The following is a 19,786-nucleotide window of genomic DNA, read 5'->3' as shown; positions in this document are numbered from 1 at the left end:
TGAGGGGGCTTGCATCTTGGAGAGATCCCCACCTCCAAGCGGTAGATGGAGGAGAGAGAGAGAGAGAGAGAGAAAAGCAAGGTCTGTCTGGCACCGTTCACGAGCGCTCTTAATCGAAAGCAGAGTTCATCACTCTTACATCGATCTTGGATGTCTTGCAGAAAGCTCCCACGGGGTGAACGTGGTCGTAGAGGATGATGACCCCCACCATCACCCTCATGCAGAACATCAGCGTTTCTTCGCTTGTGAACCTACTCCTGTACTCCCTGGAAGAGAGAAGAAACGGCAGCCGCGTGACTTCCGTGCTGGGGCACGTTCATTTCTGGCTACTTTAGACTCCTCCAATCATCTCTCGAGAACAATCCCGGACCTGCAACAACCAGGTTAATATGCTCTTAAAGAAGCCCATGATGATAATTCTCCTTGAATCTATCCAACCAGCAATTCAGTGTGAAAATAAGGTAAATTAGAGGGCAGTAAATTCTCTTCTCTTCTGCCCTTCAGCGGGCCAGCTCATCACGTACCTCACTCCCCCCACCCATCAATCTTGAATATTTTATAGCAGGTCCCTCTGGCTGTCCAAGATTATAGAGAATAATGGCTTCATTACGGAGAAAAGGAATCAGGCTCATTTCTACAGAGCGGCTATCGTGTCTCCAGTCAGAGTAACTTCCTTTGTTAAGACACAGGCTGCAGACGGAATTGGATTGGCAAAGATACGTAAAAGAAATTATGTACCATTCACTGGGGCTGGGAGTATTTGTGGAGTTTGAATTTTGTTCACTTACCTTGACAGGGTCCCTGATAATTCAAGATAATTCTAGAGGCTTTCTTAACATCTATTTCATTATGAATTGGGCCCACAATGAAGATGATTACTATTTCTGTCTTGGAATAAATCTTAACTTTGGTATAAGTGAAATATTTAAAATTAACACCATCTTACATTTGAACAGAGCATCACATTTCACATGGCACTTTTGAGGTCTCTGGCCCTCCCGAGCTCTCTGCCGCATAGATGACATTAAGGGAACTTCATCAGAGAAGGAAACCAAGGCCCAGGCGGGCCATACCACCTGTCTACAGGCACAGAAGTAGCTAAAGAGATAACTGGAACCCTGGCTTGTGGGTGTGGACTTCCTCATTACCACTCTGCTTCGCCATTAACAACCTCTGCCACTTCTAAAATCCAGCAACTAGTTTAAGCACAAAGAAACTGCTGAGAGAGGGAGACAGAGAGAGAGGTAGAGTTGGAAGGGAAGGGAGGGAAGAAAAAAGAAGGAAAGAGGGACAGAAGTCTCTATTATCATTCTTACAACAGTCTTACCCCTTCTGCTCTTGGTTCTAAATCTTCTGCCAAATCCCTTCTCCAATATACTTATAATAATAGTAATAACACCCAGTCATTGAAGCCAGCCCTCCATTTGGCCCTTCCTCATCTTATAGAACATCTTTGGTTTGAGTCCTGATTCTGCCATCTAACAAGCTACACGACCTTTGGGAAGTCAGTTAACCAGTTTGGACCTTAGTTTCTTCAACTGTATAAGGGGGCTGATTACATTTATCACCCAGAGTTCTTTATGAAATTAATTCAGATAATACACCTGGAAATGTTAATGTGCTGACCCAAATGTTACCACCACCACCACCATCATCGTTGATATCATCAACATCACCATCATCATCATCAACGTCATCAACATCATCATCACCATCATCATCATCATCACCATCATCATCATCACCATCATCACCATCATCATCATCATCACCGTCATCATCATCACCATCATCATCATCACCATCATCATCATCATCATCACCATCATCACCATCAACATCAACATCATCATCATCAATGTCATCACCACCATCATCATCACCATCATCATCATCACCATCATCATCATCATCATCGTCATCAACATCATCATCATCACCATCATCATCATCACCATCATCATCATCATCACCATCATCATCATCATCACCATCATCATCAACATCACCATCATCATCAACATCATCAACATCATATTAACGAGCTCTCCCAGGTGACTTCTAGGCCACGAATCCACCTCTGATCTCACTTACGGCGTTTCCAGCATGACTTTACAAACACTTGTCATCGTACTGAGGCAGTCTGTCGTGTTCTCTATTGGCAGGGTTTTGTTCTAAATGGAGACACAAAATTATGTTAGCCCTGCTCGCAGCTTTTCTGTGCGATCAAGAAAAAAGCCTCTCAGTGCTTGGCCTCACTTACTTCGGAGACAAAGTGCATGGTGGCATTGCTAAGGGTTTTCAGCATAGGCGTGGCTTCTGCATAGAAGAGGGACATTCGATTGGCCATCTCATTATTGACTTCATTCTCAATGTCTAGCTGATGAAAAGAAGAAGAGAAGACGCAATTGATAAAGACAGGGTCACAAATCCCCAAACCGTGTCTGCTGGAAATGGAATTACAGATGAGGGCGGTCTTTTCCCTGGGCCCTGCCTGATGCGGCAAAGGACGGCGTGGAGAAAGGGTGTACAGACCAGGAGACCCAGGGGCTCACATGCATGTTGTTGATGCGGTTGCGACTTATCGTCCTTCTGTAGTAGCTGAAGTCGTTCTGGATAGCTGGGTTCCTCATCTGAAATCCAGAGACAGGAAGGAAGGTCATCTCTCCGCATCACAGGGAGGATATGCATTAGGAGCCCAGGCACTAGGCTCGGTAAATATACCAGGACATCTCTTCATTATACAACAAACAAAGCAACTCCTGGTTAAAAATAAACACTCGGAGCCTCATTGTTTTAATATAGGCCCTGCTTTTCCTATCAGCTAGATTTCAGGGAAAGAATACTTGCTCTCAATCAGGACGGATACCGTGAAAAGGTTTCCTCTTCTCACATTTGGCAGATTTTGAATTTCCACGCACAAACTGCCATCTTACATCACGTTTGCTACAAGGAATGCAAATTCTCAGCACATTCTAGGTCCCTGCAGGGAAGGAGCTGCATCTTACTCGTCTATTCCCCACCCCACGGCATTAGCAGGGTGCCGGCACAGAGGAGGTCCTCAGGACAAGTCTGTTACACTGTCTTAGCCTGTACGGTCTAACCTTCAGCTCATCGAATCGGAGAGTAAAATGAAGAATTTCCGCAAACTCCTTCGCCAGGGCCTGCTCCCGTTCCAGGTGCTGGGTTGGCGTGTAGGGTGGACAGGTCAGGGACTCTAATAAACTCTGAAGAGCTTTCTCTGAAAATCAAAGTGATAAATATGTATCTGAGGTGGCCCACGGAGATCCTTCAAGAGGCACAGTTCTTAAGCCCTGTTGACAGTGTGACATGTGCAGAAAGGAGAAGGAGCCTGTCAGGCCCGAGCAGGCTGCCCCCAACCTGCGGAAGACCCCCAGGGCCACACAGTCTCATCTCTGTCCCTCAAAGCTCAGCTCAACCCTCAGCATTCTGCAGTGCCGACTCCTACCACTGTTTGGAAACCACAGACACATGGTTTGGGATCCTGTGCATGAGACTGTGCAGTACTTTTCTGCCAACCCACTGCCATATCGACCCCCATTACTGTCCTTGAAACAGTCTCCTGACTCCCTCTTGTCTATCTCTAAACATTCCCTCCAGTTTTCCCTTCAACATATTTCTAATAATACCGACTCATTTAACCAATCCTCTATAGCAGGGCTCGGCAAACGATGGCGCACAGGCCACACCTGGCCCACAGTCTATTTTTGCAAATAAAGTTTTATTAACACATAGCCCCACTTTATTTCCATTCCTTCACGTATCGACTCTGGCTACAATGTGCTACAATGGCAGAGCTGAGTAGCTGCAACAAAGACAGGGTGGCCCGTAAGCCTAAAATATTTATTATCTGCTCTTTACAGACAAGTTTGCTGGTACCTGATCTACACTCCTTAATTGTCTTTTCTAGCATCTTTCCAAGGACATCTCTTGCTTTTCCATTTATGGGGATGCACTGGCTTCTGAGGTAGCCCGTTCTACCATGGCCGGCTCTGACAGATGGATCTTTGTCCTTCTAATAAAAATCTGGCTCATTAAGGGGGTACCTGGGTGGCTCAGTTGATTAAGTGTCTGCCTTCAGCTCAGGTCATGATCCCAGGGTCCTGGGATCGAGCCCTGCATCGGGCTCCTTGCTCAGCAGGAAGCCTGCTTCTCCCTCTCCCTCTGCCTGCTGCTCCCCCTTCTTGTGCTCTCTCTCTGTCTCTGTCAAATAAATAAATAAAACCTTTTAAAAAATTCTGGCTCACAAGGATTTCAGTTCATTGGGTCTAGATACACACTTTGAAGAAACAGAGGAGGAGGAAACAGAGAAGAAGCTAACTGAAGAGTCAACAGAAGCTCTCTTTTCTTGAAAGACTGTTTTAGTTCATTCGACCATTCCCTTTGGGTCTTAGCTTCAAGTTCTCTCAACACTATGACTATGATTCCCCCAAAGTATTTCAATTTCTGTTCAACTCTTAAAGTGTGACATTTGTGTACAGCAAAAGTGAACACGACTATCCCTGTCCTCATTCTAGCTGTATTAACTAATGAAACCTCAGACAGCTTTACTCTTGGGGGAGTGGTTAGACCACACAGGTAGTCACATCGGGCCTATTGTTAATGAGACTTGACTTTACTCTTGCTTCTGCAAAGCCATCCTGTACCCATACAGGTTGTATTTAAAGTTCAAGGGTAGAACGTTGTTTGTTTTTCCCCCGGTGTTTTACTCTATTTAGTCACGTGACTCCAGCAAATCAAGTTCTTTTGGGGTTAGCAGGTTTGTTTCAACCTCTCTGTTTATTTCAACTTCTCTGTCATTTAGAAATGTGATCAGCCCACAACAGAACTGTTACAAGCGAGACTTAGCTGAGAACAAGTCCAGAGGGACACCCGCCAGTAGAGACACGCTCAACGTGCAGGTAACTGTAGGAAAGGAACTCTCAGATGAATTTAAGGAAATGAAAATGACAGGTGTTTCTGTCCACAAATGGCCTTTCCTAAGACATTGTGGATGGATGTGGGCTATTCCCCAGCACACTGAGCTGGCTCTTCCCACTCCTTCCGCAAACTCCGTAACACAGCCTCACAGGCGGGATGAAACTAGGAACACAGACTCACCTAGCCTTATGGAAAATTCATAAAATCTCTTTAGCCTCACGACCAGAGGACACACTGCATTCCAAGCCTTTTCTTGAAGCTGAATGTCGTTGGGATTCTGAATCGCCTACAAAAACATGATAGAATCGTCTGTTTAAAAAGAAACAATAAGCTCCACATCAAAATGCCTTAAGATTGAGGAAGGATTTTAATTTAAGAAAACATAACGCCTGATGTACTTTGCTAATGTGCTCGTAAACTGACATCAGTTCACCGGACTGTCCTCCATGATGCTCAATTAGAATGGAGATTTTAGTCCTTGAACTTAATGCAAATGACCCTACAATTAGATCCCATGTCATCTTGCTTGTTTCTCTTATTTTAAATGCAAAAAAACTGCAAATCTAATTGGAAGCCATTCAGCCTTCCTCCATCACATTTTGATTCTACTGAAGTAGAGCCAGTGCTCGTTAGGAAATGCAGATCCCGCAGACCTCTTCCTTTCTCTGTAAGATGTACTGTGTGCCTTCCCTTCTGTGATGTTACCTGAATTATCTAAATTAATGGCGACGTCTAAGTAGAAAGACCACCTGTTAAGAGGCTGTCACGTTCTTAGAAATGATGTTTTGTCTAGGTTTCAGCGGCTTACAGAGTAAGTTAGCGGGTTTTTCTTCCAGAAAGATGGCGGCAACGACAGTCGCGTGTGCGTGTAAGTGCGTGTAGGTGCGCGCACATGCGCGCATGCGGTATGCGGTGATACTGCCGCAAAACTATTTCAAATAAAAGGAGTGTGCTGTTTCTTGCCTTTAAGGCATTACGAATCTTAAAAGCCACTCTGACAATCTTCTTTTTTGTTTTGGTTGTTGTTGTGTTTTCAGGAATTTCTTTTTTTTAAGCTCAAAGTCATTTCAAGATGACAGACCTGCAGGCTACTTAAAACGACCTAGTTTACGGCTAGTATTTGTGGTACTGTGGGACCTGCCAAAATTATGACAAAATGCGGAGAAATTCGTGCAAACCCAGACCTCATGACTTATAGTTCTTTTTTTTTTATTTTCTTGTGACTTATATTTCAACTGTTGTCCAGAGACTTTACATGTATGTTTCCCTTACATGAAGTAATATGCTGACAAATCATTGTTTAAACGTCAATCCTGTGCTACCAAATGTACGACTGAGAAGAGAATGGCTAATATTTTACACGGTCTACAGCGCCGTGTGTGCACGTTAATGTACTAAAATAAAAGGGGCCATTCATACTTTGTGAAAACCACATTACCCTCCTTGTTCTTCCTAGTACGCTAGGAAATACTAGGGCTATTACTTAATCTTGCTGGGTGTGTGTGCGTGTGTGGGTTTCCCTTCTCGTCTGAGGGTGTTGTCAGCCCAGTGTTATCATTGGCATACATCTCGGATCTCTGGCCCCGCGCCCTTGTAAGCCTGCAGGTCTGCGAGGATGCTCTCAGAATCCTGGAGGACGGCGCTGATCTGGTTCCATATTTCCCTCTCTCCTTCCGTGGGCTGGGCATCTGAGCAGAAGGGAAACCAAAAGACACAGAGGGCTGGTGTTTACAAACGGCTTGGGAAGAAAATCAGCATTCAGTGCTACCTGCTAGACAGTCCTGTTTAATTCCCGCAGGTTCAGTCTTTACTCTTTAACGTAATAAGCTGCTAGGAAAGGAAACGAACACAACTTCTGCCCGTGACTCAGTTCCAGACAGTCATCCGTCTCTGCACACATTACACCAAGCACACTGGAACCACTGTGGGTACTTTATCCATTTGTGTAGAACATATTTTTGCACATCTATTATGTGCCAAGTGCTTAACTGGGTGATAGGAGGATAAATATTGTCTTTGGGGGCCACATTTAATAGGAAAAGCTACTGAATAGTTCTGTTATGACTAAAAATCTGTGAATCAGAGTATAGGTGGGAAAAAGTCCCTCTTATATTACCATAGAAACAAATAAGCTTAAAATCTTAGATAATCCTTCAGAGTCGTGACAGGGATGTATCTTTCTGGAACACAACGGTCGGAGAAAGCATTGAGATTCATCATAGAACGTGAACTCGAGAAGTGCAGGGGGTTCATTTTATTTATTTGTTTGTTTCTTTATTTATTTTTAGTAAGCTCTACATCCAATATGGGGGCTTGAACTGATGACCCCAAGATCAAGGCTTACATGCTCTACTGACAGAGCCAGTCAGGCACCCCGAACAGGAGGTTCCTTTTATTTATTTATTTATTTATTTATTTATTTATTTATTTATTTATTATGTTGTTAGTCACCATACAGTACATCCTTAGTTTTTGATGTAAAGTTCCATGATTCCTTGTTTGCGTGTAACACCCGGTGCTCCATGCAATACTGGAGGTTCATTTTAAAGACACTTGCACTATTCAACTTTGATCTTGACTCTAAACACTACCCACAAAAATAAGTGACACATTCAGGTTTACGAAGAACATATTCTAACAGCCATGGAAGCATCCCTTTAGCTCAGAATTCCCACTTTACACTGCATTCCTGTAGCCAATAAATATTCTTGTCCCCATGAGTATTTTGTGAAACTTGGTGGGTGGAAGTCAAATGGTGGTAAAGATTGGGTTTTATCTCTTAATACCTATAAAATAGGTTACTTGCCTGGGCTAATAAGGAAAATTATCTCCATCCCAAACAAAGGCACTGCTAATGGAGAAGGGGGCTAGATGGCACCTCCTAAAAACTCATTTTCAAATATCCAAGTCCTAAGGCAGTGAATTCTCTCAGCAGACCCCACTCATGAAAAGATAGGATAGAGTTTTGTCAGGTATAACACTCGTGAGTGTATCGTGAAGAACATGACGGAGACCCACCAGGTTACGGTACGGAACCTAGCTGGGAGGCTAGATTACTCCTTTATCCTTTTCTACCCTCCCACTGTTTCTGGAAAATTCTCAGGTACAGTGTTAATGCACATGATATGAATCACTTTATAGCCTATCCTTTCCTGTTTCCCAAACTTTTCTCAAAGTGATATGGGTGTCTTAATCAGAAACCTTTAAAACCTCATGAGTTAGGAAGCCTGTAACTGAGAAGAGCATTTCAGTGAACAGGATTCCAGGGAAATTTCTGAGTAAGAAGAAAGTCCGGAAACAGAACATATGACAAAAATGCAACACGAAGGTCCTAGAAAACAAAGAAAAAGAAAAAGCTCATTCCCTCAAATCCTTTCCCCCTTTGATGAATGCACTGAAAAATGGCAAGTTAAAAAGGGCCATTTCCTAGAGAGAGAGATATTTGAAGAGAAGGAAGAGAAACATAGGCGTGACCAAGATTCCGGGGGATAAGCCTCTTTGAGTGTAATTATAAAGTAGTATGTAAAGAAGAAGACACTTGGAGACCAGGAAAGGGAGCCTTCTGATCTCGGCTGTCACAACGGCTCCATCTGAGCGAGTCGCCACTTGGTAAGTTTTAGACAAGACAGAATTAAAGAGAAGTGGCTGGAAGAAGAGGGCTAGACAAACACAAAAACCCATTCTTCTAGTGATTAACACAAAAGGAGAAAACTTTCAGTCAGTTTTTAAAAATGGAAGCCCTTTCTTAAGTGCTTCAAAAGAAGACCATCTCCAATAGAGCGGCCAAAAAGTGATAGTGGCCGCAGACGGACAAGCTTCGCTCTCTATTCCAGGTGAGATGACACTTTCTGATACGACTCATCCCCGACACTGATGTGACCACAAAGAGCTGGATGAGTGACATGGGGTGGTGTCCCTTCTGTCTCAGGGGTGGCAGAATTGGGGCTGTGGGGAAGCCTTTCCGTCCCACAGAAACCCTCTCGCAGCACTACAGTGATCTGTGAAACAGGACCCCCCAGTCCCAGCCTTCCTCTCTGGGAAAATGTTTCTTTTGGCAGATGTCCTGGTGTCTTATTAAAAACATTTTTCATATGGCCCCACTTAACAGGGGTGGGGTGGGACTGGAGAAATCCAATCCATCATTCCCTCTTCATCCCGACTTAGAAATGTGTTGGCTCATTTTCTTCCATAATTTGTTAGTCTTATTGGATGCCCTATTTTTTTTCTTCTTCCCCTGTCATGGAACTGAAGTCACTTCATCCAGCTAACGACTAGGCCCTTGGTGCCGGCAGCATGTTCCCTGCCTTCTGGGGACTCAAGTCACAAGTGGGGTCAACTGCCAAGGTAGAGAGTGCTGATTGGGAGAAGCTCCAATCTGTTTTGTTGCTTTTGTTGTTGTCGCTGTTTTTCAAATAGAGAAAGGGCTCTGTAATCCTGATTTGGCATTGGCTCATATCCCTCTGGAGGTTCATGATTCATTCTACTTTGATCCCCCAGCCATGTGATCAGACAGCCAAGACTAATTAATGAGAATTTGACCCATTAGGTGCAGGTCTCTGGCTTTATTTGTTTCATGTGACCTTAAATCTCCAGGGCCTTGCGTGATGGCTGGCACATAGTATATGCTCAAGAAAGATCTGCTGAATAAAATACCTGAATGAATGATTTACTGCTCACACTATGTCTTATGATGATTTTTCTGCTTGTCTTTGAATTGGGAGATTTTTGGATACAGAGTTTATATCCTTATTCTCCATGCCTCCGTATGTCCTACCCACTGGAGACACTCAATAAATATGTTAGGACTTCAATGGACATATGAGGACATTGACCAGGTGGTAGAGGATATGGGTGTTGGGAAGCAGTGAAAGAAGTGAAGATCCTATTACTTCTGGATCCTCTTCTCTGTCTCTTCTTCCAAATGGGTTCCATACTGTTAACCTCTCTCACTGTTATTGTTGATATATATGTATATTTATCTACAATCAAACTGGCTACTCACCCTTTCATTAACACTTGTGTTTTTAAATCATCCATCATTCATCAACAACCTCAATGTCTCCTCAGTATGGTTAACACACTAGTAGGATATTTGTTGAGTGAAAAACTACACCTATGTTGTCTATCCCAATCCTGAGGCTGTTATCATTTGCTTTCTGGAATATCCCTTTGAGAGGCTTTGGGGTCTTGACTTCTGGTTTTCTCTGTATTCAGATTCAGTTGGTAGCCATGTTTTAAAAATACATTGTGTCTCCAGATGTCAAAGAGAAACATCTTGAAAAATCAGTGATTGAAAAGGTACGCTGATATTTAACCTATCAGCAACCTTTTAAAGCACCTGCTGAGTGAATAAGAACTCAGAATTATGGGTTTTGTTTTTCTACTTTTAACACAAAGATTCACCCTAAGTCAAAGGTGCACACACATACATATGCCCACCAGTAATATTACTGATGGACACACGTCCTTATTTTCAGCTGTGGCGAGTGAATCCCTTGGTGATATTTCTTCTAAGAATCACCTTCTAAAATTCTAATCGTTGTTAATGATTTCATCTCCATTGAGAAGAATGGTTACATCAAGCTGGGCTGCTCTCGTCTAACAATGAAGCTGTTAAAAAAAGAAAGAAAAAAACCCCACCCTGTGATTTACACAGGCAATTTCAGAAACCAATCCTCCGAGGAGCCCCGTAACAAGCCGATCCAGGCCATTCCCCAGGCGATGATTTAAACCCCTGTTCTGGACTTGCTATTGTGCGAAGTATGAAAATGTATCATGTGCACTGTGACCTTGAATACATTGTCAAGAACTCACTGAATTCCAAGTGCTTAGAATTTTTAACGGAAAATAACCCTCTTATCAATGAAGATAGTGAGGCGGTATTCATTTTGTTTTCAGGGGGATCTATTTACCCTCCTTTGGCTCAGTTTGCTGGTGACTGTGGATATTAACTGTCAGGATTCTGGAGTCACTGGGGTCAGGTGGAGGCTTTGCTGTGGAGGCCTGTGATGTTTACTGAAAGCAGAATGCCTCGCATTCCACCCGGGGGATGGAGAGGAAGGTGGCTGAGGGCTTTGTTTGTCAGGAAGGAACATCTTTGGTGAACATACCCCAGGGCAAGGCAGCGGGGCTCAAACCAGAGTAGGGCTGTCAAATCCAAGGGTTCTTATCTTTGTAAATCAGCCAAGGACACACTCTGTCTTCACAAGCGCTGGGAACACACATACCTTCTCCTCACAACCTATTCAGAACTGTATGGAAAATCTGACAGAGAATCAAACAAATTAACGGAAGATAATGTGAGCAGAAGACACCATTTATTTGGAGATGTCTTTGGCTTTGAAGGCGGCCCTGGCATTTCGGTACACTGCTCTCTCTGCACCCCAGCCGCTGTTGTATAAACACTGAAGAGAGGGGCAGCAAAGGGGTTTGCCACAGCTGTAAATTAAATCCCAAGCTCTTCTGTCCCACCACTTCCTTACCTCTCCACCCCTCTCCCCTTCAGGATAGACTAAGAAACATAACTAATTATCGATGATTAACATGTGGGGCTATGAAGTTGGCAATGATTTACAGCCGAATACTAGCCGCTTGCAGCAACCACATAAAATTGCAAAGGTCCGTTGGAAAATATAAGTGTGACTGGGCTGACATATTTATTCGCACAGGAACATTAGTCATCCTGCACCAGAGCCCTTTCCTACGGAAGAGCGAACGAGGGCCCGCAAAAAGCAGGGAGGGCTGAGGTGGCTGGAAGGCTCATCTGTTTCAGCCCCATGCAGTGGGATCCCTGTGATGTCACGGGAGAAGGAGGGAACTTCAAGGACAGAGAGTTTTGAGACTCGGGTCCTACTGCCACTTCTGCTACTCACTGAATAGGAGACTTCAAGGCCAATGCGTTCATCTCTCTGGCTCTCAGATTACTTCTTGGTAAAGGGAGGGACACTGACAAGAGCCCTGTCCCCTCCCTGTACAGTCTTGTAGGGACAATAGCCTGGAGAGTCATAATGGGATATTGACATCAATCAAAAACATTTAAAAAGAGAAAGTGCTGGAAATGTAATGAATCCCTGTGACTGAATCTCCGTGTTGGCATAAATTAATTGCTTTCTAGGTCCGTTCTGTTCCGTTGTATTTTGCTGGTTTGTTTCATTTGTGAAGTGACCAGAAAACATCTCTTATTTTCCCCCTTTACTCTCCCAGAATTATCTAGCCTCGTCTGAACAACCTTAGGAGAAGTGAGGGTAACAGAGAAGGGAGGGATGAAAGAAAAGTTCAGCAGTGTCACTATATTGTATACCTAAAACTAACATAACACTGTATGTTAACTATACTGGGATTAAAATAAAAAACTTAATAAAAAAAGGGAAAGAAAGAAAAGCTCAGTAGTGGTAGCAGGCAGCCTGCATCATCAAAATCACCCCAAGTGAGGGGCTAATCTGACACCCCTTGTTTCAAGAAGTAGGAGACTGTAGTCCTAATAGGTCACCATATTCAGAGCCTTTCTGCGAGTATAATGAATGGTTTGGAGGCTTTAGAATTTTCTTCCTAACTAGTCCCCACCCTCGCCCCATGACCACTATTATTGTTCTTGGTATTCCTATCGTGCTCATAAAGGTGGATTTGTCTTATAAGAAGATCATTTCTCAGTTACTATCTGCCAAGAAACATTTCTTTGACCCAGCCCTCCAAGCTGTACTTCCTCTTCCGCCTAGCCCGCCACCTGCTCCCCATTCTCTTGTAGGCTTCTGCCCTACCTGTACTATTGTCTGCTCCACGTGCCTGCGGCTCTCCCCAATACAGTCAGACACTCCTTGAAGAAGAGGACATGTTCTCCTAATGTCCCCTCTCTATTGATGTGCCCTGTGTCATCCATCCGTGCCTCTCTGCCCCCTAGGACCCCATTCCTGCTGTTCCTGTCTTATGCTACAATACAGGAGATGCACTGTGCATAATTACTGAATTAGCAACAGTACAAAAAAAAAAAAAATCAAAGTTCCTAATCTGATACTTTATGTCCAGCTCTATGCTGGACACTGGAGATGCAGTGATAGAAGCGTAAGATGACATCCAAGTCCTCTCTGCAGGGAAGTTCTTCATGCAGAAATGAAGGGATACCAAAGACACCTAGTTGTGTAAGAAGGAACAGGGGACACCAGAGCCAGCAATTATGTCCGTAAATAGAAAAGATCTATTTAAATTGCGCACACACACACACACATTGAGACTTTAAAGGAAAAGGCCACCACACGTTGCAGTGGGGAGTTCCTACTGGCTGTAGAAGCAAAACAGACAAGAGCACAAGGGTGGAAGGATCTGTGACAAGATTCTTTAATTCTTCATGAAGTGAAGAATACGTGTTGAAGACTGATTATAATAAGTTGAAGATGTATCCTGTAATCTCTACAATCAGCATGAAGAGGCAGAACTAAAAAGCCAACAGAAAAGATCAAAGAGAACACCAACATTATTGTATTTAATCAAAAGGCATGAAGACATTAAGAGAGAAACAAAGAGCAAATACAACAAACAGAAATCAACATCAAGATAGGCTCAGATACAAACATTAATTAAATGTAAATGAGGTAATGGCTCCAATTAAAAGGTAGATATTATCAGCTTGGATGGAAAAGCTGGGGCCAACTTCATGTTGTTTACAAGAAATACACTGTAAAGATAAAGGCACAGACAGGATGTGGAAACATACGCCATACAAACAAGAAGCATAAAAAAGATGTTATGGTCAAAATATAAAATGCTTAATGATATACTTAACAAAAGATGTGCAAGACCTCTAAAAACTATAGAGCTTTGCTGAGTGAAATCAAAGAATATCTAAATAAATGGAAAGATATACCATATTCATAGGTAAGAAGAGTCAATACTGTTTACATGTCAATTCTCCTCAAACTGATCTTCAGATTTGGTATCAATATAATCAATATCCCAGCAAGGCAATTTTGTAGCAATTGAAAGCTGATTATAATATTTATTTAGGGGTGCCTGGGTGGCTCAGTCAGTTAAGCATCTGCCTTTGGCTCAGGTCATGATCCCAGGGTCCTGGGATAGAGCCCCACATTGGGTTCTCTGCTCAGCGGGGAGTCTGTTCCTCGCTCTCCCTCTGCTTGCCGCTCCCCCTGCTTGTGCTCTCTTTCTCTGTCAAATAAATAAAATCTTTAAAATAAAATAAAATAAAATTTATTTAGAAAAGTAAAGGAGCTGGAGTAGTCAACATAATCTTGAAAAAGAACAACAAATTTGAAGGACTTACTCTTCTTAACTTTAAGATTTATTATTTGTTATAGTTTGGTATTACTTGGTGAAAAGGATCAATAAATCAATGGGGGAAAATAGAAGGCCCAAACGTATTACAGTGAACTTATCTCTGATAATTCCATTCAAGCAATTTACCTGTGCTAGAACAAGTTGATAACACATGAAAAAAATAAACCCAACACCTTACTCATAAAATAAACAAAAATTAGTTCAGGATTGGTCACGAAACTTAAATTCCTAGAACTTCCAGAAGGAAAGAGTAGAATGTCTGTAGGACGTTGGGGTGGGCCATGATTTCTTAAAGAGGAGGTAGCATACACTTAGTACTAAAGAAAAACAATGACAAATCGCACTTCATCAAAATTTAAAACTTCTGTTCATGCAAAAACAAGAAATAAAGAGGCAAGGCACTGAGTGAGTAAAAACATTTGCAAGCTATTATCTCACGAATGACAGGTATCCAGAACACAGTAAGGAACTCCTACAATTTAGTGATACAATGAAAAACAACCAAATTAAAAATGGGTAAAAGACTTGAGTGGACAAAATATTCTAAAAATGCTAAGCAAATATTTAATAAGCATATGCAAAAGTGTCCAACATTATCAGTTATCATGGAAATGCAAATTAAAGCCACAAGGAGAAAATATCCCACAGTCACTAGAACAGCTAAAACAAAAAAGATTGACGATGCTAAGTTTTGGGGAAGACATGGAATACCTGAGAATTCTAGACTGCTGGTAGAAATGGAAAATAGTACATCCCATTTGGAAAAGTATTTGACAGTTTCTTGAAAAGCTGCATATAACTGACCCAGCAAGTCTACTCTTCAGTATTTATACAAGAGAAATGATGCACGTGAAGATTCCACAAGAATGTTCATAGCATGTTTACTCATACTAGCCAAAAATTGGAAGTAATCTAGGTGTTTATCAACAGGAGAATGGATATAAAAACTGTCCCACTATGAGTATTCACCAAAAAGAGAACAAACTATGATACATCTAATACCATGGCTGGATCCAAAAAACATGTTGAATGAGAAAAAGATACCAAAAATATATACTGTATAATTCCATTTATATGAAGTTCAAGACGTTATAGATTACCTCAATTAATCTTTGAGATACAAATCAGATCTGATCAGTGGCCATTTCTGGGTGTTGGGCAGGGGCAGGGGATTGACAGAGAAGAGGCAAGCCGGAACTCTCTGTAGTGAAATATCCTGTCTTGACTGAGAGTGTGGCATTCATCAAAATTGATTGAAATATACACCTAAGCCCTGTCCATTTCAGCAGATGTAAATTATGTCTCAATAAAAATAAATCTTAAAAAGTGGACTAGTCAGGCAAAGAAGAAAAATTATCTATTTTGAGTAGATGGAATGGTTTCAGAATTAACCAGCAGCAACAAATCAGATTTTCTAAAAGAAATCTAAAAGATATAATTCACATGCCACACAATTCACCCAACCGAAGTACCCAGTGATATGTACTATATCGTCATTGTTGTACAATCATCACCATCATCAATTTTAAAACATCTTCTTTATCCCTCAAAAAAATTTTTACACTTTAACAGTTGCTCCCCATTTCTTCCCAACACCCCCAGACCCAGACAACCACTAATGACCTTTCTTTTTTTTAATTTTAATTTTTTTTATTATATTATGTTAGTCACCATACAGTACATCCCTGGTTTCTGATGTAAAGTTTGATGATTCATTAGTTGCGTATAACACCCAGTGCACCCTGCAATATGTGCCCTCCTTACTACCCATCACCAGTCTATCCCATCCCCCCACCCCCTCCCCTCTGAAGCCCTCAGTTTGTTTCTCAGAGTCCATAGTCTCTCATGCTTCATTCCCCCTTCTGATTACCCCCCCTCTTTATCCCTTTCTTCTCTTACCGACCTTCCTAGTTCTTATGTTCCATAGATGAGAGAAACCATATGATAATTGTCTTTCTCTGCTTGACTTATTTCACTTAGCATTATCTCCTCCAGTGCTGTCCATGTTACAGCAAATGTTGAGAACTCGTTCTTTCTGATAGCTGAGTAATATTCCATTGTATATATGGGCCACAACTTCTTAATCCAGTCATCTGTTGAAGGGCATCAAGGTTCCTTCCACGATTTAGCTATTGTGGACAATGCTGCTATGAACATTGGGGTGCATATGGCCCTTCTCTTCACTACATCTATATCTTTGGGGTAAATACCCAGTAGTGCAATGGCTGGGTCATAGGGTAGCTCCATTTTTAACTTTTTAAGGGACCTCCACACTGTTTTCCAGAGTGGCTGTACCAACTTGCATTCTCACCAACAATGTAGGAGGGATCCCCTTTCTCCACATCCTCTCCAGCAATTGTTGTTTCTTGCCTTGTCAATTTTTGCCGTTCTAACTGGCGTAAGGTGGTATCTTAGTGTGGTTTTGATTTGAATTTCCCTGATGGCTAATGATTTTGAACATTTTTTCATGTGTCTGTTAGCCATTTGTATGTCTTCATTGGAAAAGTGTCTGTTCATATCTTCTGCCCATTTTATGATTTGTTTATTTGTTTCTCGCGTATTGAGTTTGAGAAGTTCTTTGTAGATCTTGGATACCAGTCTTTTATCTGTAGCATCATTTGCAAATATATTCTCCCATTCCGTGGGCTGCCTCTTAGTTTTTTTGACTGTTTCCTTGGCTGTGCAGAAGCTTTTTATCTTGATGAAGTCCCACAAGTTCATTTTATCTTTTCTCTTGCCTTTGGGGATGTGTCATGAAAAAGGTTGCTTTGGCCGATGTCGTAGAGGTTGCTGCCTATGTTCTCCCCTAGGATTTTGATGGATTCCTGTCTCACATCGAGGTCTTTCATCCATTTGGAGTTTATCTTTGTGTATGGTGTGAGAGAGTGGTCAAGTTTCATTCTTTTGCATGTAGCTGTCCAATTTTCCCAGCACCATTTATTGAAGAGACTGTCTTTTTTCCACCGGATGTTTTTTCCTGCTTTATCAAAGATTAGTTGCCCAAAGAGCCGAGGGTCCATTTCTGGGTTCTCAATTCTGTTCCATTGGTCTATGTGTCTGTTTTTGTGCCAGTACCATGCTGTCTTTGTGATCACAGCTTTGTAGTACAGCTCAAAATCTGGCATTGTGATGCCCCCAGCTTTGTTTTTCCTTTTCAACAGTTCCTTGGCGATTCAGGGCCTTTTCTGATTCCATACAAATTTAAGGACTATTTGTTCCAGTTCTTTGAAAAATGTCCTCAGTATTTTGATCGGGATAGCATTGAAAGTGTAGATTGCTCTGGGTAGCATGAACATTTTAACTATGTTAATTCTTCCGATTCATGAGCATGGAATATTTTTCCATCCTTTTGTGTCTTCTTCAATGTCTTTCAAGAGCAATTTATAGTTTCTTTACGTCTCTGGTTAAGTTAATTCCAAGGTAACGTATAGTTTTTGGTGCTATTGTAAATGGGATGGATTCCCTAATTTCTCTTTCTTCAGTCTCATTATTTGTGTATAGAAATGCAACTGATTTCTGAGCATTGATTTTGTATCCCGCCACATTACTGAATTGCTCTATAACTTCTAATAGTTTGGGAGTGGCTTCTTTTGGGTTTTCCATATAGAGTATCACGTCATCTGCGAAGAGAGACATTTTGACTTCTTCTTTGCCGATTTGGATACCTTTTATCCCTTTTTGTTGTCTGATTGCTGTTGCAAGGACTTCTAGTACTATGTTGAATAATAGTGGCGAGAGTGGGCATCCTTGTCGTGTTCCTGATCTTTAGGGAAAGGCTTCCAGCTTTTCCCCATTGAGAATGATATTTGCTGTAGGCTTTTCATAGATGGTTTTTATGAGATTGAGGAATGTACCCTCTATCCCTACACTCTGAAGGGTTTTAATCAGGAAACGATGCTGTATTTTGTCAAATGCTTTTTCTGCATCTATTGAGAGAATCATATGATTTTTGAATTTTTCTTTCTGGATAAAATCTAAGACACTGATAGATTTGCGAATGTTGAACCACCCTTGCATCCCAGGGATGAATCCCACTTGGTCATGATGGATAACAGAATCTGGACTCAAAAAAGTCCACGCTCAGGAATGTAGGTTATGGGAGATTACTGACTCAATGAAACGTTCCAATGTCAGAATCATCGGCATCCCCGAGGGGGTGGAGAAAAACAGAGGTCTAGAAGAGATATTTGAACAAATTGTAGCTGAAAACTTCCTTAATCTAGCAAAGGAAACAAACATTCGTGTCCAAGAGGCAGAGAGGACCCCCTCCCAAGCTCAACCATGACAAACCTACACCACATCATGTCATAGTGCAATTCACAAATATTAGATCCAAGGATACAGTATTGAAAGCAGCCAGGCCAAAGAAATTTCTCACATACCAAGGCAAAGGAATCAGAATTACGTCAGACCTGTTTACACAGACCTGGAATGAGAGAAAGGGTTGGGGGGGCATTTTTAAAGCTCTTTCAGAGAAAAACATGCAGCCAAGGATCCTTTATGCAGCAAGGCTGTCATTCAGAACTGATGGAGAAATAAAGACCTTCCAGAATCGCCAGTCATTGACCAATTTCGTAACCACGAAACCAGCCCTACAGGAGATATTAAGGGGGGTTCTATAAAAGTAAAAAGGCCCTAAGAGTGATACAGAACAGAAAGTCACAATCTATAGAAACAAAGACTTTACTGGCAACGTGACATCATTAAAATCATATCTCTCAATAATCAGTCTCAACGTAAATGGCCTAAATGCGCCCATAATATGACACAGGGTTGCAGATTGGATAAAAAGACATGACCCATCCATTTCCTGTCTACAAGAGACTCATTTTGAACCTAAAGATACATTCAGACTGAAAGTAAAGGGATGGAATACCATCTTTCACGCCAATGGACCTCAAAAGAAAGCTGGGGTAGCAATTCTCATATCAGACAGATTGGATTTTAAACTAAAGACTATAGTTAGAGACACAGAAGGGCACTATATTATTCTTAAAGGATGTATCCAACAAGTGGATATGACAATTATAAATAATATGCCCCCACCAGGGGAGCAGCAAGATACACAAGCCAACTCTTAACCAGAATAAAGAGACAGATAGATAAAAATACGTTAATAGTAGGGGACCTCAACACTCCACTATCAGCAATAGACAGATCACCTAAGCAAGAAATCAGCAAAGAAACAAGAGCTTTGAATGCCATACTCGACGAGTTGGACCTCACAGATATATATAGAACACTACACCCAGAACCAAAGAATACTCATTCTATTCTAATGCCCATGGAACATTCTCAAGAATAGACCATGTTCTGGGACACAAAACAGGTCTCAACCAATACCAAAAGACTGAAATTATTCCCTGCATATTCTCAGACCACAACGCTCTGAAATTGGAACTCAACCACAAGGAAAATATTGGAAGAACTCAAACGCTTGGAGACTAAGAACCATCTTGCTCAGGAATGACTCGATAAACCAGGAAATCAAAACTCAATTTAAATAATTTATGGAGACCAACGAGAATGAAAACACAATGGTCCAAAACCTATGGGATAC

General features: G+C 41.8%; 1 protein-coding gene across 4 annotated transcripts in view; it reads right to left on the bottom strand.

The window, feature by feature from the left end:
- CYRIA (CYFIP related Rac1 interactor A) overlaps positions 1-19,786 on the bottom strand; it is a 107,703-nt gene that overhangs the window by 8,821 nt on the left and 79,096 nt on the right. For all 4 annotated transcript variants that reach the window (XM_045807107.2, XM_045807106.2, XM_045807108.2 and 1 more), the window contains 7 exons: positions 6,508-6,629; positions 5,122-5,227; positions 3,105-3,241; positions 2,556-2,633; positions 2,264-2,380; positions 2,095-2,174; positions 140-266 (listed from right to left, as the gene is read on the bottom strand). In XM_045807107.2, the coding sequence (XP_045663063.1) occupies positions 140-266; positions 2,095-2,174; positions 2,264-2,380; positions 2,556-2,633; positions 3,105-3,241; positions 5,122-5,227; positions 6,508-6,629 (767 nt within the window). The remainder of the gene's footprint in view (positions 1-139; positions 267-2,094; positions 2,175-2,263; positions 2,381-2,555; positions 2,634-3,104; positions 3,242-5,121; positions 5,228-6,507; positions 6,630-19,786) is intronic.

Source organism: Ursus americanus, chromosome 7 (assembly GCF_024610735.1).
Source record: "Ursus americanus isolate L20-20 chromosome 7, mUrsAme1.1.p, whole genome shotgun sequence".
Classification (NCBI taxonomy): Eukaryota; Metazoa; Chordata; class Mammalia; order Carnivora; family Ursidae; genus Ursus; species Ursus americanus.
The sequence above is the reverse complement of the archived record's forward strand: the minus strand, read 5'-3'. Positions and strand labels throughout refer to the sequence as shown.